General features: G+C 39.6%; 1 protein-coding gene across 1 annotated transcript in view; it reads left to right on the forward strand.

Annotated features, from left to right (window-relative positions):
• The window catches only part of KCNH8 (potassium voltage-gated channel subfamily H member 8), a 638,835-nt gene extending 626,248 nt beyond the window's left edge, over positions 1-12,587 (forward strand). Inside the window, exon 16 of the mRNA XM_044294135.1 lies at positions 11,889-12,587. Coding sequence (XP_044150070.1) covers positions 11,889-12,587 — 699 coding nt within the window. The remainder of the gene's footprint in view (positions 1-11,888) is intronic.
• Positions 12,588-25,622: the final 13,035 nt, after the last annotated feature.

The raw sequence follows: 25,622 nt of genomic DNA on the forward strand, positions 1-25,622 counted from the left end.
GTATCGGCATGCTGTTCTGTTGCTGCAGGTCCAGGAGAATGTTCCTCACCACATATGAGTAGCTGAAGTGCTTGGCAGTCTCCTGGACTTTACAAGCACCTTCCACAAACCAGTGTACTTATTTAGAAAGCGCTGCACCACTAGGTTGATGACGTGCACCATGCAGGGAGCATGTGTTATTTTGCAAAGGTTAAGGGTGGGCACGATGTTGCAGGAGGGGTAGTGTGAGCGACCCTGTGCCCAACTGCTGTCGGCGATGGGAATGTGTCCATGGAGGAGGAGGAGGCGCCTTATGTGCGAACCTGACCGACACAATCGTGGGCCGGGGTGCTGCCTAGCCACTTGTAGAGAAAACATTAATCCAGTGGGCTGTGAAAGACATGTACTGTACCTGTCCGTTAGAGTTTCTCCAGTTGTCTACCATGGCGTGAACCTTGGCGCACAGTGAGAATCACAAACAGTAGCCCAGGTTGTGTGCCACGTGAAAATATGAGGCAGGGATGGCTTTTTGGGAGAAATAATGCCGGCTAGGAATCTTGCAGCGAGGCTGAGTGCATGCCATTAGCTCCCTAAAAGCATCAGATTCAACTAAATGGTACAGCAGTAACTGCACCGCCAGTAACTTGGTCGGAGGGAATTAAGCTTGCTCACCGCCAGATTTCTGGGCACGTAGAGTTTTACCCGGCCGCGTATTCTGTTATCGATGGCTGACGGCGGAGCAGGAGAAGGAAAAAGGCCGATGACGATGTGAAAGAAACCGCACTGCTCGTGGATGCGGTATCGCTGCTGCAAGCTGGACCAGGAGAAGGAGGCAGTTACTGCTGCTGTGGCTGGCTGACACTTCTGTTTGCCCACATGGCGGCATCCCATGGCAGGTGATTCCACCATGGGATGTGGCTTAATAGAGCTGTGGTGCCAACGTTTGTGTTTGCCTGCCCACGTGTTTGCTTGCCCACATTTTATTTTGTTCTTACATAGCTGGAACAAACCAATGCATTTTTTTTGCGGCAGCATGGAGAAAAGCTGCCAAATGAGAAATACTCGTGCAGGGGTAGAGGCGGCTGAGCTGAGCTTAACTCTGGCACGTTTTGGGCCTAACCCCCCCCATTGCATCAGTGGCATCACCAGATCCCAAATCAGATGTGGCGCTGGCTTTTCTTTGGGGGGTATGTAGCCTTTGCTCTATATTGCTGCTGTCATCATCCTCCTCTTCTGATGTGGCCCCCCCTCCCCTGCTATTCCCTGATTGTCACTGCCCCCAACACCAATAGCGTGGCTACGGGGGTACTACTACTACCACCGTCAACAAGGCTATGCCTGGGGTCAAAAAAAAATATGTGATTAAAAAAACGTGAAATACAGAAATTTGTTTGGCCTAAATTCAGTATCAGTCCCAGATACCTTTGTGTGCTGCCCTGTCTATTGGTGTAGTAATCACTTGTATATACTGCTAGGTTGAATATAATCAACAACCCCTCCCCAAAAAATATTTTTTATTAAAAATGTGTGAAATACAAAAATGGATTTGGGCCTAAATTCGTTTTCACTCCCATATATCTATGTGTGATAACCTGTCTATTGGTGTAGTTATCACATATATATGCTACTTGTTTGAATATAATCAATAATCATTCAAAATTTCCTCATGCTTAATGGTAGCGAATTGATTTAACCTGTAGTAGTGAAAAAAAAAACTAAAAAAATCATACTTACCAACTCCATTTGCTCGCGACGGGCCGGCCACAGCCATTTTGATTGAAGATCTCAGCCGAAATACCGTGTGTGGTAATGTATGGCGTATGATGCGAGTAAATTGAGGTGGTAAGTATGATTTAATTTTTTTCTTCTGTTAATTTGGTGTAGTAATCATGTATACATGCTTCTAGTTTGAATATAATCAATATAATTAATATTTAATAGAGTTGAGCAAATCGAATCCAACAAAGTGAAATTCGATCACTGTTTTTACTCTCAGATGCCGCGATCATGTATGAACGCGGCATCGAGGGGTACAATGGTACAATGATGGGGAGCGGTGCTATCGCAATTCCCTGTCATTGCACCCGCTTCTTACAAATAAAAGCGCTTTTTGATGGTCATTTGTCACAAAGCTAATTTTTTTGTAAAATTCGGCGAAGCAGCCGAATCGAATTTTTTAAAAACTTCGCTCATCTCTAATAATCAATCCCCATTCAAAAAAAACTTGATTGGAAACATGTTTGTGAACACAGAAATAAAGGAAAACAGATACTTTTGTCTGTTGGCCTGTGTATTGGCTTTGAGCACCTATATGCTGGTTTAATTTAATTGAACAAGTCCCAAAAAACATTTAAATTGCAACCATGTGGAAATATAATTAACGGAAATGGACAATTGAGGCCTGATACTGAATTTCTCGCTAATACACCGAGGTAGATTGCTGCTATACCTTATGTCATATATATATATATATATATATATATATATATGCTAGTTTAACTACATTTAACAATGCCAATTAAAAAAAATAATTCCAACCGTGTGGAAACTGAAAATACATAAGCGGATGACTGAGGCTTGATGCTCAATTTCTCGTTAATACACACTGGTAGATTGCTGCTATACCTTGTGTCTTGTTTTAATCACATATATATGCTGGTTTAACTACATTTAACAATGCCAATAAACATTTATCTTCCAATGGAGAGGAAACAGAAAATACATAAACGGATGACTAAGGCTTGATGCTCAATCTCTCATTAATGCACACTGGTAGATTGCTGCTATACCTTGTGACTTGTAGTAATCAATACTTAAATGGACGATTGAGGCGTGATGCTTAACTTAACAGACACGGGAAGATTGCTGTCCCACCATGGGCGTTGATGCAGTAATCACGTGTATGCTTGAGAAAGGCTCTGTATTCGAGCCGAAATGTTGTCTCACTGTGCCACTGTGGCTGAATAAATCACGGTTTTCTATTGGAAGTGCTGTCCGTTTCTATATAAATATATATTGAAGTAAATCCAGCGGGAGCACCAACCAGGAAACGGGTGCAAAATCCAAAAGGGCAGCGGCAATGCCCCAATAATATGGCTTGAGAAAAATAGGACTGCACTCCAGATAAAAGTGAAAAATAAGTGGAACTTTATTCACCCATGATATGGCAACTTTGCGACGTTTCGGCTCACAAGAGCCTTCTTCGAGCCAAAGAAGAAGGCTCTTGTGAGCCGAAACATCGCAAAGTTGCCATATAATGGGTGAATAAAGTTCCACTTATTTTTCACTTTTATCTGGAGTGCAGTCCTATTTTTCTCAAGATTATATATATATATATATATATGTATATATATATATATATATATATATACTTTTCAAAGAACGAGGCAGCACTTCCAGATTTCGGTGGCAGGGTGAAGACCCCAAAACTTTATTCCCAGCAACGTTTCGGCCTACTCAATGAGGCCTTTGTCAAGCTACACAACAGTGCAAAATACTGGGTATATATACCCACAACTCAGTGCAAACACAGTGTAATTAGTGAACTCACATGTTAGCAATAAAGTCACATGACTTCCAGCAATAACATCACATGATACTCAGTGCCAAATAAATACTAGTGATACATACTTATGCATTTCAAAAGTAAAACCCATATTTCTAGTGATTATACAGACAATCAGTGTTATACAATACAGGTAGTATTTCCTATATAAATATCTATAGCCCTTAACTTCAAACAAAAGGGGCCAAGAATCTTATCTCATATGAATTATAAAAGTGCTCAGTGTGTAAGGGGTTAAAAACCTATTAAGAAGGATACAGCTGTATCCTATGACCCTTAAAATAGTGTTGCATACCGCCAATGGATCTATAGTGGCCGCGAGTGCTGGCGTCCCCATCTCTGCCACTCTGCCATGCGCATCGAGGGGGCGTGCCAGTGGCCATGGCAACCTGGGATGTAAACATCCCGGTGATGACAACAGTGGGGCAACAGGACCATCACATACATGCATACTTTCCACGTAGGTAACTCATCAGCTATACATCAGTGGGTGAGGGGGCTGAGGGGTGAAAACGGATGGCACTACGTTGTCATTAGCAACATAGCCAATCTCAAATCGCCTGATCGTAAAGAGGTCAGAAAGAGACCTATAGTTGCACCCTCGGCCAACCCCCTCCCACTGGACTCGCTAGTGCTGCTCCAATAAAATAAACCCTTCCCATCAGCTTACACAAAACCGTGGTGAATACCATTCATACTGACTGGCATTATTGGTTTATGACCAGTGTCTCTGCATTCCACCACTAACATGGTAACAATTCTGTGAGTTACACCCAAATAAGTATCCTGCCTGATGTGATATGTCCATGGAGTCACCCACTGGGGTCCACCTGTTCTTTATACAAGGACCCAGCCACACTCGTGTGTATCACTAGTATTTATTTGGCACTGAGTATCATGTGATGTTATTGCTGGAAGTCATGTGACTTTATTGCTAACATGTGAGTTCACTAATTACACTGTGTTTGCACTGAGTTGTGGGTATATATACCCAGTATTTTGCACTGTTGTGTAGCTTGACAAAGGCCTCATTGAGTAGGCCGAAACGTTGCTGGGAATAAAGTTTTGGGGTCTTCACCCTGCCACCGAAATCTGGAAGTGCTGCCTCGTTCTTTGAAAAGTACATATCTTGGAGGAGAAGCCGACCTCTGTGAGGAATTGCACCCAGTGCACACAGCCTGACTGTGCTGCTGCGGTATTTGCTGTTTTTTATATATATATATATATATATATATATATATAATCAAAAAAAGGAACAGCACCTCCAGAGATAATTGATTTAAAAGCAGGTGCAAGCTACCATAGCAACTATGTAGAAAAGCAAATAAGTAGCAGCACACCACTAAATGCACTAATGTTTATATATATATATATACAGTACAGACCAAAAGTTTGGACACACCTTCTCATTCAAAGAGTTTTCTTTATTTTCATGACTATGAAAATTGTAGATTCACACTGAAGGCATCAAAACTATAAATTAACACATGTGGAATTATATACATAACAAAAAAGTGTGAAACAACTGAAAATATGTCATATTCTAGGTTCTTCAAAGTAGCCACCTTTTTCTTTGATTACTGCTTTGCACACTCTTGGCATTCTCTTGATGAGCTTCAAGAGGTAGTCACCTGAAATGGTCTTCCAACAGTCTTGAAGTTCCCAGAGATGCTTAGCACTTGTTGGCCCTTTTGCCTTCACTCTGTGGTCCAGCTCACCCCAAACCATCTCGATTGGGTTCAGGTCCGGTGACTGTGGAGGCCAGGTCATCTGGCGCAGCACCGCATCACTCTCCTTCATGGTCAAATAGCCCTTACACAGCCTGGAAGTGTGTTTGGGGTCATTGTCCTGTTGAAAAATAAATGATGGTCCAACTAAACGCAAACCGGATGGAATAGCATGCCGCTGCAAGATGCTGTGGTAGCCATGCTGGTTCAGTATGCCTTCAATTTTGAATAAATCCCCAACAGTGTCACCAGCAAAGCACCCCCACACCATCACACCTCCTCCTCCATGCTTCACGGTGGGAACCAGGCATGTAGAGTCCATCCGTTCACCTTTTCTGCGTCGCACAAAGACACGGTGGTTGGAACCAAAGATCTCAAATTTCGACCAAAGCACAGATTTCCACTGGTCTAATGTCCATTCCTTGTGTTCTTTAGTCCAAACAAGTCTCTTCTGCTTGTTGCCTGTCCTTAGCAGTGGTTTCCTAGCAGATATTCTACCATGAAAGCCTGATTCACACAGTCTCCTCTTAACAGTTGTTCTAGAGATGTGTCTGCTGCTAGAACTCTGTGTGGCATTGACCTGGTCTCTAATCTGAGCTGCTGTTAACCTGCGATTTCTGAGGCTGGTGACTCGGATGAACTTATCCTCTGCAGCAGAGGAGACTCTTGGTCTTCCTTTCCTGGGGCGGTCCGCATGTGAGCCAGTTTCTTTGTAGTGCTGGATGGTTTTTGTGACTGCACTTCGGGACACTTTTAAAGTTTTCCCAATTTTTCGGACTGACTGACCTTCATTTCTTAAAGTAATGATGGCCACTCGTTTTTCTTTACTTAGCTGCTTTTTTCTTGCTATAATACAAATTCTAACAGTCTATTCAGTAGGACTATCAGCTGTGTATCCACCTGACTTCTCCACAACGCAACTGATGGTCCCAACCCCATTTATAAGGCAAGAAATCCCACTTAATAAACCTGACAGGGCACACCTGTGAAGTGAAAATTATTTCAGGTGACTACCTCTTGAAGCTCATCAAGAGAATGCCAAGAGTGTGCAAAGCAGTAATCAAAGCAAAAGGTGGCTACTTCGAAGAACCTAGAATATGAGATATTTTCAGTTGTTTCACACTTTTTTGTTATGTATAAAATTCCACATGTGTTGATTCATAGTTTTGATGCCTTCAGTGTGAATCTACAATTTTCATAGTCATGAAAATAAAGAAAACTCTTTGAATGAGAAGGTGTGTCCAAACTTTTGGTCTGTACTGTATATATATATATATATATATATATATATACTGCTTAATAATATTTTGAACCTCACAAAAAAAGGATTTCTGTGAAAATGGGGAAACAAAATGAAAGTATTTGCCCCTTTTGAGGTGCACCTGCTCTTCTTTTAGCAGGCATAGCCATGGATCCTATCTCCTCTGTCCTTGTTTCTCAGCTGCCCTGCTTCTATATAAGGTTCACTTTCCAACAAGACAATGACCCTAAGCACATAGCCAAGACAACACAGGAATGATAATGACATTAGAAAATGACAGATTTCTGACAGATAGGGAAAGTTGCTATCAGAACAAGCATTTTCTCTCACTGACTATCACTACAAACCGTTTGTCTGGGTTATTTGTAAATATTTGAGTGGAGAGGGGAGTTTATCTTGTTTTTAGTATTCTGTAGTCTATTACAGTTCCATATGGTTGTAACCCAGCTTTTCCAGGATCCTGAAAGGCAAATCTGCCTAGCGGTGGCACTATTTAGGAGTGAAAAAGGGGATTTTTCTTGGTAAATTTAGTATTCTGCAGACTCCATTACAGTTCCACATGGTGGTAACCCAGCTTTCCCAGGAACCTGAAAGGCAAATCTACTTCGCTTTGGCATTATTTAGAAACGGAGAGTGAGATTTAGCTTGGCACATTTTGTACTTTGTAGTCTATTACAGTTCCTCATGGTTGTACCCAAATCTATTTGATACCATTACCAATGGAGGAGCGCTATTGCGAAGTAGACTTGAAAGATACTTTAGCAATTTGCAGCTGAAGTGGCAGGAAGGACAGGTCTTCAGAAAATCTGCTCTCCAAGACTGGTGTCACTTGCTGCAAGGCCTGAGTGGCAGGAAGCACCACCATCTTGGAAATCACATTGTCTGAATAAGGAACAGGCATTAAAAGGATAGGTATCCAGATTGTAGTTCTTGAGAGGATGCCGGAAGTCTGTGAGCATTCCTAATGTGGTGTTTGCCCACATTGAGGTGTAGTGCTTGAGCGCTTGCCACGTCTCTCCCTATGCTCAGCTCACAGGAGACCGAGCGAGACGAGGCTTTTATAGGGTTGTGACTACCTGCAGATTGGCTGGCTTTACGTCATCACGGCATTATCTAGCGTTCCTGAGCTTCTTACTTTCACTTTGTAACATGTGCAGCGTCATTTTAGGTAAACTTGATTTTTTACCATGAAGTGTGAGGAGTTTTCCAAAACTTGGGACCGAATTATGTTTTGTATAGCTCAACACCAGTTATAATGAACTTTTATTATGTGCTCGACACTAAGGGTGCAGGAAGGAAAGTTTTGATCTGTGTGTGTGTGTTTATCCACAGACATGTATGTATGCTTTCCATGTATGTGCATTCTGGTTTACCTGTGATGTACATGCATGTCTTTTTGTAAGGATATTGTTATACATGTGTGTGCTGTAATGGGACTTTCACCAATATTTGCATGTTTTCTTTGACAGAAAACTGGCATGCCAGTTTTACATTCCCCAATATGTGCACCAGAAAACTGGCGCATATTACCTCTGAAATCAACAACAGCTCCTTGTCCTCTCATGGATGTGACAACATTTTGAACTGGGAATGCCAGTCTAAGAAAATTCCCCCTTTAGTATGAATATAACTGTCTAATCATATTAAAATAAAACCACATTGGAGCCACATTTTTTGTTCAACTGTCAAATGTGCATCAAAAATTCGATAACTAAGCAATTTTATAATTCTGACTAATTGGTGGCATTTGTAGCTTTGAATGTCAGTAAATAATGTACCTGTCACATTATCTATGAATCTGACAGCTGAGTTCATGTTCGTAATGAGGATCTGCTGTCATGGCAGTGCAACATCATTCTTTACAAATTGCTGTATTTATTTCCACTGGGCTAGTGGCAGTGGAGCGACCTTAAAAAAAATGCGTATTCAATCGAGTGTTTGCTTTATTAGAGAAGAATGCATTAGATAATCAGCTTTTATCTTGAAAACTACAGATATGTCCAGTTTAATATTTTCTAAAACTTCTCACAGAACAAATTTAATACAATATTACAACATGCTGGCAAAATCCCTAACAGGCTGCAATTCACATCACTACCACTGGGTGTCCACACAGACATATGTTGGATAGACATCTTGTGATACCATATTGAAAATCATGTTTTTTTGTTGTTGTTTTTTGGGGGGTTAAGAAAAAGCTGGTCATCTTACATCATATATATATTGAGCCATGAGCAAACATAAGGGAGGACATATCTCTACTGTAATGCATAAATCACTATGTAATGTATTACCTATTTAATACTTAGATTAGAAGTCTTAGGAAATCCACAAGTTCATTAAACATAGCCATGCACCTGAGCTTAATGTTATTCTACCAGCTGTCCCTTCTGCCATGCATGCTTAGATCAGCTGTTAATTCAGTAAAGAAGAGGTAAACCCTGCCATGCATTTCATCATACATGCTGTAAAGGGGGAATATTAATCACCAATATTATGCGAATATCGATAATTAATATTCCTAAATAAGAGGAGCCGTCTAGTGAAGACTCCGCCTATTTATGCCTTTATATAACAATAACACAATACTTTCGCTATGCTTACACTGATCGCTACACTAGCTGCATGCGCCTTACTAACTCGCTACCGCTAACAAGTACACGCTACACAAAGGGTACAAATATAACGGTATTTATTTAACACACTAAGCACGCAATACACTAACAATACACAGCACTACACATATACAATACTCAAACTACGCTACAAGTTCCCAATTCCACCCATAAACTAACTATACAATACACACATACAAGTATAACAACCCACCCGCCTAGCTCTATACTGTCCCTACGGGGTTACAAGAGGGTTATACAGTTTGTATACAGCAAGGGTCCAGGGACACAGCAGGGCAGAGTAGGAGAAGGTGTGCAGAGTAGGAGAAGGCGGTTAACAGGGGACTGGTGCAGCAGGGGTTAATGGATAAGGGATAACAGGGGTTACAAGGGGCAGCATGGGGTCTGGGATACAAAGGGTTAAATCGGTGGTGGGATAGTGGTAGGGAAATAAGGGGGGTGAATATGGTTGGCACTGCAAGGGAGGTAACAATGCCATGCCAGCGTATACTCAGCCATCTCCAGGGCCAAATGGGCCTCTCTTCCTTCAGGCAGCAGTCCTCATGTGTCTCTGAATCTAGTCTGGTTGCAAGAGAGCCCACCTCTGTTCGGTTTGGGTTATTATAGCCCCAAAACAGCCCCCTCCTCCTTCCTCAGGCATGTGACATCATAGTGTGGTTTTTGATGTCTCTGGTTAGAAGGTCCCCTCACAAATGGTGCCAAAGAGTCTGATTGCTTTGGGCCTGAACAAAAGGGGACTAGATGCTAATCAGCTGTTATCCTACAGGCTATCAGCACAAGTTTTTCTCTAAACAACTCTGTTGATAACAGTTGGAATTGAACCGGGGGTATGAATTGGCAGCAATAAGCCCACATACATACTGTCATGCTGACATAAGTGTATATACATAGACACGTGTGCAAATACATACACACATATCTATATATACACACACCCTCGCATATATCTGGGGCATCATATACAGGGGACATGCATATGTCCCCACTTGCCATACAGGGCCAATATATACACGGTAAATATATACTAACTATAAGGGGACACATATAAGGGGGCACATATATACTAATATAAGGGGGATTATAAGGGGGCACAGCTTCCAGGGACCACATATTTCCCACAGGGGCCACCATGAGCCCCTGGGGATCACCATGGGCAGACATGCGCAGATGCTGGGCACATCTGCGCACATCACCCCATGATGCGGTGGTTAATGTATGCATATATATACCATACATGCCCGCACGTGTTTGCAGGCATGCATGGATATATATGCATACGTCTCAACCCTTCCTCAACACATGCCATCATGAAAGTGATTTATCGTCTAGGGGTACAAAGAATTAGGCATGTTGAAATTCAACGTGCCTGTCAATCCTTTCTGTCCACTACCGCTATTGTAGGTTAGATGTTGACTGACACATCAAAATCAGCAGCGTCAGCCAATTCTGATCTAATGCATATGGCCAGATTTAGCTAGATAGTGAGAGAATACTTACAGCATTTATAAAGTTGTTGGACAGACAAAAAAGTGAGTTACTTTTTGAAAATTACTGCATAAAAAAATATTGGATATCTTATATAATTTCAATATATGAGGCAACACTTTTCTTTAAGTATCAAAGAAAACAACGTATAGCAATATCTCTTATGACAGCCATCTGATCATTTTGTACTTGGATTGCAGTGTAATGTGCTGGTCATCTTGATAAATGTGCCACTACTTGTGTTAGCTATATAATATAGCCCCAGATAGTAATACCAGTCTGTCTTTATGCCATCCTTCAAACTCATCTATAAGCACATGCCAAAGCAATGAAAGCAAGAACTTTATAATAAGTGGTAGGGAAATAAATATGACCCCTTGACGTAGTACATAGTCAGTGGTCTTATTTTATAGTCATTATATATTATGGCTACAGATGAGCGAATTTATAAAAAATTTGATTTGGCTGTTTTGCCAAAGTTCACAAAGAAATTCGAAATGTTACATATTACTTCATCACGAATCGCATTCCATTGTATGTTGTGGGCAAAATGACAGCACCGCCCCCTGCCATCTAACCCCTCAGATCGGGGCATCTCATAGTCACATTCAGGCCTTTCAGGGGTTAAAAAAAAAAATATATATGCATACTCCCCTTATCTATCTGCTTGCAAAGAGGCCGTCTCGGTCATCTTGATTGAAAAAAAAATGTGGCAAATCTTGCGTGTGAGGTCACCACATCATCACGATGGCCAGGCACGGTGACGTCATCAGTGATTTGCCGCGTTTTCATCAATCAAGATGGCTGTGACGGTCCTCTTGAGCAAATAAATTGGCTGAGTTTGTTTTTTTTTTTTTGTTTTTTTACCGCCATTTCAGGAAAAATTGATTCGTTACGAAATTCAACTCCATGATGATTAGAATTGTTTCTGAAATTCAGATCGAAGTCCTCTTCGTTAACTTCGATTCACTGAATGCTAATTATGGCCCTGTAGAGCATTAGAATTGACACCTACAAATGTTATGGCCTAATTCTTTCTGCAGTAAACTAGGTACATCAGTGAGTGAAAGATGTTTCATTTACATTTCATGTCGTAAACCAACCAGAATATCTTCTCGTAATGATGAATACAGCCAGGAGAAAGGATTCTCACTTCCTTGCTATAAGACATGTATTTAGTGCCTATATAATGACATACCTCTATTTGCTAAATGTGTATTACATCTTTGTTCTAGGTAAGTACCTTAACCAACGAAGTTTCTCAGTTAAGCAAAGATATGAAGATTGTCATGAATATTTTAGAAAACCTCCTAGCAGTGCAACGACCAGTTGGATACTATTCGACATATGGCACGGTGCTGGAAGCAATGGGAACTACAATAGGTTCCCCAACTGATCAGATGCAGACTCGAATGACATGGACGACAAATCAACAGTGCATGGAAAGACAGGGTGAAAGCCAGGGTACAGTTGTATCTGACCTGTGGAATATTGACTCTGCAAGTGTAGGAAGCAGCCCCATGAGAAATGTATCCAATGTAGACAATACATTAGAAGGCGAATATTATTATACTTCAGGCCTTGGATATTCTCCTTCACATTACCAAGTTATTCAGGCAGAGCATTTGCCATATTTAAAGTGCACATCTCCTCATTCGGATACTACATTAACTCCTCTGCAGTCTATATCTGCAACTCTTTCTCCATCTATATGTTCATCCTCTGACACTTCTCTGCAGCTGGTGCTGCCCAGTAGATCTGAAGAAGGATTCAGCCAAGGAGCGATTAGTTCACTAAGCCTTGAAAACCTTCCAGGATCCTGGGATGTAGAAGGGACAACTGTACCGTCGCACGGACAGTCAACAGAGGATTACCCAAGTGACGTTGTTACAAGTACAATAGAGTTTAAAGATGACAAAGCCATAAATGTATAGTGATAACTAATAATCGATATTCAACAGGAGCAGCGACATGGTAACGATCCATGCATGAAATAGCAAAGGAATATTGTTGAAAAATGCTTTTATTGAGAACTTAATACAAAAAAGCACAGTAACTCACCATATTTATCTACAAGTGTGGCGGGTGTGCGGCTGTTACTTATGTAAGCTGTGGGTCTATAAGCCAGACTTTTTTCTTACAGACTGAAGACCCAAAGGGTCAAAAGCAGCTGGGAGTCATAAACAAAAGAACACAAGACCACAAATGTCATAGGGAGTTATTGTATCACAAAGCAAACACTCTTTCTTGAGTGCCTGACTGTCATTTGCAAACAATAGCACTGTCAATGCTTACTTCAGGTAACCATGACTCCTGCTGTCTATTTGTCAGTTCAGAGACGGCATAGGGACAATTTTCGCTGCATGTCATCTCCTAGACAATCAACCAAATAGAATTGGTAGATGATTAGTTGTTGCACGTTATTTGTCATTTTAAGGAAATCTCTTAATTTATTTATCATATAAAAATGCTATTTTTATATTCTTGGTATGAAATATGTATTTAAAGTATCTCCAATATTTATATAACTAAATGTCTTTTTTTGGTAAAAGCTTGCCGTTTTCAAAAAGAAATGCACAATTCTTATGCATATTGAATTCATTTATTTATTCAGAAAAAAACATGTATATACTTAATATAATATCTCATGTTGCATGTAAGGTGGATGAATGTATGCAACTGATAGTTTAATAAATATATACAGTATATAAGATGCCAAGCAAATCTGATTCCGATATTAAAACATAGTATTAAAAATTAGTTTCATACATTCATTAAATGAGAATGTTACCATATTTGACCACGTTAAAAAACATTTAACTTTTTTTTTCCATTAAATCCATGTCCTTTAGGTTGTTAATGGTTAGGATCTAAAAGTAAGATGAGATACATGCATCATTGGCATTCCATTGAAAGTTAATACTATTTCTAATGCAAGAAAAGTGCAGTCTGCAGCATTTTTGTAGCTTTCATAAATTCTGGAACCTCCAAAGGAACAAGGCAGAGCCCATTATAAGTTAATGGGATCCATAAGGAACCATTCTCCAAGGAGTCCAGTAGTTGTCATGGCTCTGTTTTAGAGTGTACAGAGCCTTACTGTATAAAGAAAGGAAACAACTATATATACATAACCAATATCAGAAGAAAAAAATATCTTACTTGCAGTTTACCCATTTTCATATCAGACCAGTTATATTTCTAGTCCTCTCTTCTTTGGTTTTAGGTACCTTATAGAAAATGTTGTCACCAGGCTGTGTAGTGTCACCTTTTTTTTTATTTTTTATATTAGAAACACAAAAAAAAAAGAAAATAAAATGTTTAACCAAAGACTAATAAAGTTAAATGTCTGGATTTTGTGAAATAAATGTATCTCACCATTTTAGCTACCTATAGCTTTAGTTTTAGGCCACCCAATTTTCTTCCCTCGCTCCTTTTTATCATGTCTGCTAGCTACATGCACAGCAATCTGATCTTCATATTTAGTCCAGAAAAACCAAAGTCCACACTACACCCCAAACAAATGTGGATGTAGGTTCACAGTCCAAGAATCCGAAAAAAAAACAACCAGAAAGAGTAGACTGTGACTGCATCCATACTGTGGTCATATTTCCAATGAGCTTTATTTATCATATCTAACCGCCAGACTTATATAGCTGTAATTCTATTACATGGAGTATATACTGCTTACAGCTAATACCTAAAACTCCTAAATAAATTATAAAGATACATGAAGACTAATTTTTAGGAGGTCTGGATGGCAATCAGTTAATAGCCAGCCGTCCTGCTTCTCTTTCATGACAAGGAGCCATGTCTAGGTATACATTTACCCTGCAGTAAATTAATGAAGGCTTTTAATAATGGCATATGGAGGGGATCCTGGGCTTGTGGGCCCCTTCTATGAAGTCCCCCGCTATGAGCAGGTTTCTCTGTTTAGGACCGCATTCTACAGGGTGACCTATGAAAAAGTAGCCTGCCCCAGCAGTAGATTTTTTTTCTAATTACCCACAAGTCACAAAAGATGCTGAATGTGGTCCCCATTCACATCTATGCATCTTTGGGCACATCAGATTATATTGGCTGATACTGCTCGCAACTCTTCAACAGTGATGCTGCAGAAAAATGTCCTGCTTTTCCCAACAAGATGGGGCAGCATGTCACACCTCACGGAACTCACTGGAGACACTAATATTACATATCATGTAGTGGGAAGTGGGAAAAAAATCCATATGGGGTGAAATTGCAAAAAAAAAAGCAATTCCACCACAGTTTTATGGGTTTTTTATTTACGACGTTCGATGTGCAATAAAACTGACCAGTTACTTTTATTCTACAGGTTAGTATAAATCTGGCGATATCTTATATGTATAGTTTTTCTTGCATTTTGATAGCGATAAAAAAATTTAAAAGTGGGACAAAATCTGTTTTATTTTTTTGTCGCCATATTTTGACCCCTATAACTTTTTTGCAATTATGTTATGGAGCTGTATTGGGGCTCATTTTTTGTGAGGCGATCTGAACTTTTCTGAACTTCACCATTCTGGGGTGTGTATGACTTTTTGATCACTTTTTATTCAATTTTTTTGTAGAAAATGAGGCGACCAAAAAAGGCGAATGGGCCATTTGGACGCTTTTTTCCGTTTTGCTGTTTGCCGTTTGGGGAATATATTTCTATATTTTTATACTATGGGCGTTTTCGCACATTGCGACACCCATGATGTGTATTTATACTTTTATTTTTATTTTGGGAAAAGGGGGGTGATTAGAATTTTGATGTTTTTTTACACTTTTTTTTTATAAAAATCAATCATCTGGTTGTTATTGTCATAGAGTCCAATACACTTGCATTGGAATCTATGATGATTTTACTAGTTTCCTATGGAGCCCTATTACAGGCAAGGGCTTCATAGGAAATACTATGCAGCAGCCTCCTGTCATTCACAAAGACAGGGGCTGCTTCACACACTCTCCGGGGGGGCCGGAGCGCAATCGAAAGCGCGCACTTTCGGTTTCAGCACGCTCAGATCTGAGTGGTTAAATGTCCGTGATCGTAATTACTTCCAGTTGTGGACATTAGCGGTGGGTGTTTGCTAGAAGAAGCAGGTGGGCACCCACAGCTATGGCGCCCACAGCGGGCAGGAGCGGGCGCCGACTTTAAACACCTGCCCAGTGCCGTACATGTACGGTGCTGGGCGTGAAAGGGTTAAAACAGAAAGTGTGTGATAACAATTCACATCCCCTGATGACCTCAAGGAAAACATCCCAAAGACTATCCGCAGCATCACTGTTGAAGAGCTGCGAGCAGTATCAGCCAACATAGTCCGACGTGCCCAAAGATGCATAGATGTGAACGGAGACCACTTTCAGCATCTTTTGTGACTTGTGGGTAATTAAAAAAAAACAATCCATTTGCTTGTTCATCTTGTCATACTATCGCTGGCTACTTTTTCATGGGCCACCCTGTATTAGACAGATCAGAGAGCAAATGTAAAGAGCAGCAGGGTACCCCATGATCAGCCTATTGTTAGCTATTTATTATACCAAAATGGGATAACCGAGTTTTAAATTTGGATGGCCCCCCTGCCAATCAGCTGTACAAAAATAGTTGAGCCCACAGACTTAGGCCTCTTTCACATGACTGTATGGCTTTTTCAGTCTTTTGTGGTCTGTTTTTCACGGAACCGTTATTCCGTTTTTTGTTACCGTTGTGTTTCCGTTTCAGTTTTTTCAGTTTTTCCGTATGACATATACAGTATACAGTAATTACATTCAGCAAAAACGGAACAGATACGGAAGACATACGGATGCATTTCCGTATGTGTTCCTTTTTTTTGCGGACTCATTGACTTGAATAGAGCCACGGAACGTGATTTGCGGGCAATAATAGGACATGTTCTATCTTTCAACGGAACGGAAAAATGGAAATACAGAAACGGAATGCATACGGAGTACATTGCTTTTTTTTGCGGAACCATTGAACTGAATGGTTCCTTATACGGACAGTATACGGAACGCAAAAAAAAAAAAACATAAACGGGGAAAAAAAACTGTTGTGTGCAGGAGGCCTTAATTCACATAGTGTTTGATCAGTGATCTCCATCAGAAATTGTGATCCAAAACCAGGTGTGGGTCAGAAATAAGAGGTGCAGAGCTTTTGATTATACCTGATCTCTGTGTAGGCCCCTCTCCTCGTTTTGGTTCACAATTACTGATGTCCATAGAAGTGAATGGAGACAGCCACATGCATGAGTAGCCAGACATTTTTTGATTCATTATGCGCTTGTATGCCTGTAAGCCCTGTTCTTTACATTGACCTGGGTTCCAAACTTGAGACCTGCATATATCATGAGATTATGGTATATCCATTGTATTTGCCATAAATATCCAAGGGAGAAATACCCCTTTAAGTAACAGATGGCAAAAAGTGACCCAGATTTTTGCCTCTAATATGGTATGTAGCGAAAATATAGTCTTACTAAAGCAGCATGTTGGGGACATTATGTCTCCTTGTGGCGAGCACCTTGTAGGGATGAGTAGTCTTATAGGCTATACGATGCTCCTCTGGGAAAAAGTATGCAAATTCACTCTCTTTCCAAAAAGAAATGAAAGTTGTGCTTCTAGTATCACAGGCACAATCTGAAATTAGCTGGGGGTAAGATCAGGAGCAATAGCTGGAAATATTATTTTACTAAGAGTGGTTGAAGCTTGGAACAGATTTCCAGCAGATATGGTTGGGAAATCTACAGTAAGTGAATTTAAACATGCCTGGGATAAACACATGTTTCTCCTAAGATAACAAAAATAAATAAATAAATAAAGGGCTGACTAGATGGACCAGGTGGTCTTTTTCTGCCGGCAACCTCTATGTTTCCATATGTAAGCCTAGCTATCCTAGAAAATGTCTGACCTTTTTAAAAGAAGCCTGGAAATATAATTTAGGATTATATCTAAACTAGCACCTCATCTATAGACAGCTATTTTGGAGTGATTGTCACTCATCAGTGCAAAGAGGACGAAACTAGCTGAACTGAGTGAGAGGATTTTCTCAGGATCCAGTGGTCACTTTTTTTTTTTTTTTGTGGAGAGCATCTAGTAGATACGAGGAGTCTTACAGGCAATGCAAGGCTCTTCTGGGAAAATGGCACCTTGCAGTACATCTGGTAACACTAGAGGCAAGTCTTTTATTTCTTTTTGAAAAAGGTCTAATTTGTATGATAAACCAGGGGCACCCAAAGCTACTTTCACATCTGCGCTTTCCCTTTCCGCTATTGAGATCGTCATAGGATCTCAATAGCCGGGGGAAAACGCTTCTGTTTTGACCCCATTCATTGTCAATGGGAAAAAAACTGAACTGAACAAAACGGAATGCATTCCGTTCCATTTGGTTGTTTCCCCATTGCGAACAGAATAACACTGCAAGCAGCGTTTTTCTGTCTGCGATGTGGTGTGGGGCAAGACAGATCCGTCCTGACACACAATGTAAGTGTCACCACCAGACATCTGAGAAGCTCTGACAGACGTTCCTCAGAACCTCCTGCTTGAGGTTCTTTTGTTTTGCTTTCGCTTTGTCATCTCGTTAGCCTCTCTCAGCTGTCATGTAGTTGCACTGATTGCATCCCTTTGAATCCCTTCCCATACTGCATCACTTTGCGGTTTATACAACTTCCTGGAGTGTATACATGCTGGATACTACAACTGATCCTTCTACAGATAAGTCTGTTCATTGATTTGTGTTTTCCAGTGTGCTTGATCCTCCTAGGTGACCCTGACTCCTTCCGTATTAAGTGTAGGGAGCCGGTGGTCGTGTCCCCTCACTATTATAGGGTGTTCAGGTGTCATACAGTCGAGGCACAAGGGCATGCAATTTTCTATCATAGAGATCTTTGCATGGGCTGAGAAGACAGGGAGAGTTTCAGGGCTTAAATAGGGGTCAACCTTTTGTTCCTTAGTTTCGGATCAAGCCAGTCGGATCCTTATTTGTAACTTCTTGTTTTCTGTTACACCATCCGTGACAGTAAGTCAATGTAAGCCTCTATTGTGTCAGAGAAAACGGATCCGTTTTTAAAAAATAATACAACTGGATCCGTTCATAATTATCATGACGGAAGTGTTTTTGCTGATCCATGAGAAATCCAGCAAAAATGCTGGTGTGAAAGTAGTCTAAATTGTCTCAAAGACAAAATAAAAAAGCTTTCTATATACAAACTTTAGCTGTTCATGAGGCAAGCCAGGAAGTTCTTGTGTAATTGGATAAGCAGCATGTAGCCAAGATGGGAGGTGAGTAAACCATATGATTTATGTTCCCTCACCTATGTATCCACAATGTCGGTTCCATTTTCCAATATATATAACTGTATGCTCAGAGGCTATGTTGTCCTTTGTAAACTAACTACCATCTTCTTACTATGTTATTAATAAGGAATAATGTGATAGCATTGTTATTTAAGGCTGTTTGTATCTTTTATTTGTGTGTAAATACTACAAGATTTTATATAACTTTTTTGTTAAGAATTTGAACACAAGCAATGACGTGAAGCATACAAAAAGAATTAAACTACCGTAAATAGCACAGAACAAACAGTGAATTCATGGTATTGTAACAACATGCTAGGTGTAGAGAGGCAATATCAATGTAAACAGTAAATGTTTTCCACTTTTATTTTTCTAAATGATTAATTTACTTTGGCGGAATTCACAAGTTTTGTATCTGTATTGTTTTTAACCATATTTTGCAGCCTTAAGGGTCAATAGCATATTGCAATAATGAATGCTGTAGGAAGTTCCCTGACTGCAGGTTACTATGATGACTTTTTTAACATGAGAACTATTTGTTAACTCTTTATGAACATGTAATGTTTACATTAATCCAAGAGAAATCAATGATTGTCTTCCTGTACATGGTTTGTACACTTTCCACATATTTACCGGGGTCACTTTCAGCTTGTAAAATGACATTACCTATTGTAAATGACACATGGCACAATTACAGAATTGCTAAATACATGGGGTTCATATGAAATCAGTGATTAAATGTTATTAAGGGATAGTTGTTGAGTATTCATGCCCATGGCTTTGTTTAAAAAGAACGGTCAATTTAAAGAAACCTTCCAGGCTATACTGATACATTGTGTAAAGGGGAGGTGCATTGATTATAAAAACACTAAATAGAGAATTCATTCCTCATACCACAGGCCCTGTACCAAGTATAACAGTGTATTACCTTTGATTTAGAGGGCTCCTTTGACAAATTGCTGATGCTAAAACATACTGAATTGAAAACTAACACTGCATATAGGTTAATTTATTCTGAAAAGCGAACATATATATTAATTGAAACACATATTTCTTGCTGTAAATGTTTGAAAAAAAAGTTATTTAAATTGTGCATGACGTATTTTATTACAGAAAATAAAAGTTCTTATATGATATTTGTTTTGATTTTTCAAATAAAGAAAAGAGGGAAAAGTTCAAATTGTGGTAAATAACCTTTATTTTTCTTTCTTAAGACTGCTATTTTATACAAAAAGGAATAGTAAGAAAATAATCTGTTGTATAAAAATATACTTCATAAAATTCACTTGTGTGACAGAAAGGCATTTGGTGATATAATTCTGTGGTACAAAGTGTTATTCTGTAGCATAGTGCCACACAATGGTGTTTAATGTCTCAACAAGTGCTCATATTCCTTAAAGTGGTTTTTCAGGACAAAAGTACTGCCATGTCCATAATCTGTAGGTTGAAAATAAGTCGTGGGCGTTCCAACACAAACATAGGCACTAAGGCTCTATTGCAGCACATGAAGCGGCATCCCCAGATCCTGTGGAAATATACAACTAGCCTCCAGCAATCCACATCAGACTGTGTTTCTTCTTCTGGTCTCCATTGTGACAGCCAGGCCACATCCATGTGTAGTACAGTGTCCTTGTCATCATCAGTTACTGTTTCTCCCACTCAGACTACTCCTCCTCCTGCTCCATCATCAGCCATCGCTAACAGAATGTATGGCCAGGAAACAACTTTAAGCACCCAGCAATCAGTTGATGTGCAAGCCTAACTCCCATCTGGGAAAGTTGCTGGTGGTGCCATACCACTTAGTGGATTCTGCTGCCTTTAGGGAACTGATGGCATACACTCAGCCTCACTGGAAGATACCTAGCCACCATTAGTTCTTCAAAAAAGTCACCCCTGCCTTGTACTGTCACATGGTGGAGAACATAGACCACTCCTTGCAACTTAGCAGCTGTTACCAGTAGGGACAATGCATGTCTTTCACAGCCTACTAGGTCAATGTTTTTGTAGCAATGGTGGGGCAGAACCATAGCAGCAAGGCCAGGTTCTATTGACACCATGATGCATGTCTTGTTCTCACACTAGGTGCTTATTCTCCTCCATCACATCCTCTGTGGATCTGTGAGGGTTTTGACATATTTCCAGCTCAGGCCAATTAATATATCTGCCATTTATGAAGGTGAATATTTATTGAAAGCCCATTATGCCACTAACGCTGGCTGCCTACCTACCGTCATGTTCCATACTGTATGGCTGCTGCTACATCTACTACACTTTATATTGACACAATCATTAGCCCTACCCAGCTAAGACAACTATGAATATTATCACCCCCTACACGGCCACACACACATCTACTGCTTTGTCTGTTGCATTCTTTGTTACTACTTTGTTTCTTCTGACATTAACAGCTGTGTATATATATAAACAGAGGCAAGCATCTGTCTCTATTAATGTATCATTTTGGGATGCTTGATCAGAACAAGTGAATGCTTCTTTTGACACAGCCATGTATGTGTATACACAAGGGCAATCATCTGCTTCTGTTAAGGCATAATTTTTAGAATGCTTGTTGCGAACAACACCATCTGCCCCAATAAGGGACACTATTTGGAATGTTTTTAATTTTAAAAAGCATAACAAATGTAAAGGCGCAGTGTGTTTTTAACCAGACTGTTTGTTAATACCATCAAACATGCTATAATTTGATGCCATTGGACAACATTAGGTTGCGCATCAGACACGAAACAAATTTCAAAAAAGTTGCACAACTCTAATGCAAATACTGTATGTACATCGAATTTTTATAACATTAAAGGGTTCTTGTATTCTGCCTCATCATCCAATGGTGCAGTCTCATGGAAACTGCCATGCTTTACTATATTTATGGATCCTAATGTTTCTGTTATTCACTTGTGCATATATTATTGGCATCTTTCTAATCAAACTAACCTCTACATAAATTGGATTTTTAATAGGAATGAAAATTAACTGTCATGTGTCCTTTGCATGATTCCCTCACAGTAACCACATAAAAAATAAGGACCATTTTATGCATACATTAAAAAACAAGCTGCCTTGACATAAATCACAAACTTATTGACAATTCTTAGAAGTGATGGATCCATAATACTGACTAACAAAAAACAGACATAAACAAACGAATATTTTGCAAGCTCATTGCTTCCCAGTACAATGCTTATATTTATATGCAAGTTTTGTTTCTGCAGAGATAATGATGAATCTCTAGGGATACAAGCAGTTAGTTTAATGGAAATCAATTACAAAGACAAGCATTCAACACATAATTTTCAGTATTAGAATCCTGTTTATGAAAACATTTAGTGGAATTTTCCAAAGGTAAGCATTTCCCAGTGCATTCTCAAGATAGGATGGATTACACTGGGGAACACAATTTTCTTTTAAGTTACATCTGACACTTGTTTTTGACTAACTTTTGGCTTCTGAATCCAAAAGTGACCTAAATGTTTCTCTAGTACAACAAAATTTTAAGCTACAGGATACCCTCCCTTTTTATTTAAAAACCATACAAAATATACATACAATGGGAAATAATGCAAAAAAATACCTGAATATGATGTTTATTTAGAGTTATTTTGTTCATATATTGTAAGTCAAATTGTGTGCAACTAGTATGGTTAGGTAGCAGTTTACAAAAATGTACACTTATAGCTTTCCCCAAAGTGTTCAATCTGTGGACAATCTTTTCTGATGCTCCAACAATAGTCAGCCATCAGATGTACATCCAATCCACCCTGATACCGTCCCTCTATGACCTTCAAATCTTGGTGGAATCATTCATCTTGCTCATCGATGACTGGTTTTCTGGGAAGTTAGCAAGACAGCTATGCAGAAAATGCACCTTGATGCTCATGTTGCAACCAAGCTTTTTGTTTCTGGACAATTTCGGTATAATTGTTTTCTCGTGTATTTTCAAGAAAGTCCTTGACAAGATCTTTGAATGATAACCAAGCATTGTTTTGGAGTTCTGACATTGTCCTGATAAAATGTTCATCTTTGATAAATTGCTAAATCTATGGACCATCAAACACACCAGCTTTTATTTTTTTCAAATGACAGGCTAGGAAATGCCAAAATGAGGTACTTTAAACAGTCTCCTTCAGTTGGCAAAGCTTTAACAAATTTCTTCATGAGACCCAGTTTCATGTGCAAAGGTGAGAATATAATGTTCTTACTGTCAACAAGTGGCTCATGTAAAATGTTTGGATCACTAGGTTTGAGGTCAGATCTTGGGGGCCAGTTCCTCTCCACTAGGGTTGAGCGAACCTGAACTGTAAAGTTCAGGTTCGTACCGAACTTTAGGATTTTTGGACCCTTGACCCGACCCTGAAAATTTTCAGTGAAAGTTTGGTTTCGGTGTTTGGCGCTATCTTGGCGCTTTTTGAAGGGCTGAAGAGAAGCCGATCAACAAGCGTTTAACTGTCTGACCTTAGAAGCCATCACAGCCATGCCTACTAATGGCATGGCTGTGATTGGCCAGTGCAGCATATGACCAATCCTCTATATAAGCTGGAGTTACGTAGCGCTGCACGTCACTCTGCTGTTACTAGTGTAGGGAGAGGATGCGGCTGGTGATTTCAGGGAGAGAATAGGACTGAATCTTTGTTCAGAACGTGAATCTAACTCAGCGATCGACATACATTTAGTTGTGTGGGTGCAGGGCACAATCTTTTTACCCTTCCCTGAGCCCAGTGACCGAAAAAAAAACCCTTTTATCCGTCTGTTAGTTAGGTGGGCGGCGGCGGCCATTTTATGCAAGCTCAGTGCACAGCACTGCATCTGAGCTTTTGTGACATTAAAAATCCAAGCTTGAAAAACTGCACTAATAATCTGGATGTAAAAAATCACCCTTTTTTTTGGCAATATACAACATCTGGTGCATTTGCAGGATTAGTCAGTGTGCAATTTAAGCTAGAAATACAGCCATATTTTTCTGGGTTTTTAAAAACACACTTTTTTTGGCCAAAATCCACTATTTTACAGATCTTCAAGTGTGAAATTCAAGTTTAATATATACAGCTTTCATATTCTGTTACCTAAAAACCCACTTTTTTGGTAATATACAACATCTGGATTAGTCAGTGTGCAATTTAAGCTACAAAATGTAGAAATACAGCCATGCTTTTCTGCGGTTTTTTAAAACACCCTTTTTTTTGCCAAAATCCACTATTTTACAGATCTGCATGTGTGAAATGAAAGTTTAATATATAAGGTGGGCCATTTATATAGATACACCTTAATAAAATGGGAATGGTTGGTGATATTAACTTCCTGTTTGTGGCACATTAGTATATGTGAGGGGGGAAACTTTTCAAGATGGGTGGTGACCATGGCGGCCATTTTGAAGTCAGCCATTTTGAATCCAACTTTTGTTTTTTCAATAGGATGAGGGTCATGTGACACATCAAACTTATTGGAAATTTCACTAGAAAAACAATGGTGTGCTTGGTTTTAATGTAACTTTATTCTTTCATGAGTTATTTACAAGTTTCTGACCACTTAAATAATGTGTTCAATGTGCTGCCCATTGTATTGGATTGTCAATGCAACCCTCTTCTCCCACTCTTCACACACTAATTATGCGTTTCCCTCTTTATGCACTGAAGCTGGCATGTTCCCTGAGTTTTTCCAGCAAGATGGTGCACCACCACATTATGGGTGTCAGGTCCGAGCATTCCTAGATGAACAGTTTCCTGGAAAGTGGATTGGTCGTTGTGGGCCAGTTGAATGGCCCCCAAGGTCTCCCGATCTGACCCCCTTAGACTTTTATCTTTGGGGTCATCTGAAGGCAATTGTCTATGCTCTGAAGATACGAGGTGTGCAGTACCTGAAACTACGGATACTGGAAGCATATGCTAGCATTTCTCCTGCGGTGTTGCTATCAGTGTGTGAAGAGTGGGAGAAAAGGGTTGCATTGACAATCCAACACAATGGGCAGCACATTGAACACATTTTATAAGTGGTCAGAAACTTGTAAATAACTCATGAAAGAATAAAGTTATGTTAAAACCAAGCACATCATTGTTTTTCTTGTGAAATTACCAATTAGTTTGATGTGTCACATGACCCTCTTCCTATTGGAAAAACAAAAGTTGGATTCAAAATGGCCGACTTCAAAATGGCCGCCATAGTCACCACCCATCTTGAAAAGTTTCGCCCCTCACATACACTAATGTGCCACAAACAGGAAGTTAATATCACCAACCATTTCCATTTTATTAAGGTGTATCCATATAAATGGCCCACCCTGTATACAGCTTTCATATTCTGTTCCAAAAAAAAAAAAAAAAAAAAGAAAAAACGTTTTTGGCAATATACAACAACTGGATTAGTCAGTGTGCAATTTAAGCTAGAAATACAGCCATCATTTTCTGGGTTTTTTAAAACACACTTTTTTGCCAAAATACACCATTTTACAGCCCTTGCAGCATCAGCACGTGTGAAATTCAAGGGTTATACACTGCTGTCATATTTAGTTATTAAACAAACATGAGTTTGGGGAAAAAAAAGTTTATTTTGCAGCCTTTGCTGCATATGTCATTGTGAGATACAGACTTTACATAGTGTGGTTCTATTCACTTATTTGAAATAAAGCCATTTTGGGCACAAATTCTTCTATTAATAAAACACATTTTTTTGGG

Source organism: Bufo gargarizans, chromosome 5, assembly GCF_014858855.1.
Source record: "Bufo gargarizans isolate SCDJY-AF-19 chromosome 5, ASM1485885v1, whole genome shotgun sequence".
NCBI classification, from domain to species: Eukaryota; Metazoa; Chordata; class Amphibia; order Anura; family Bufonidae; genus Bufo; species Bufo gargarizans.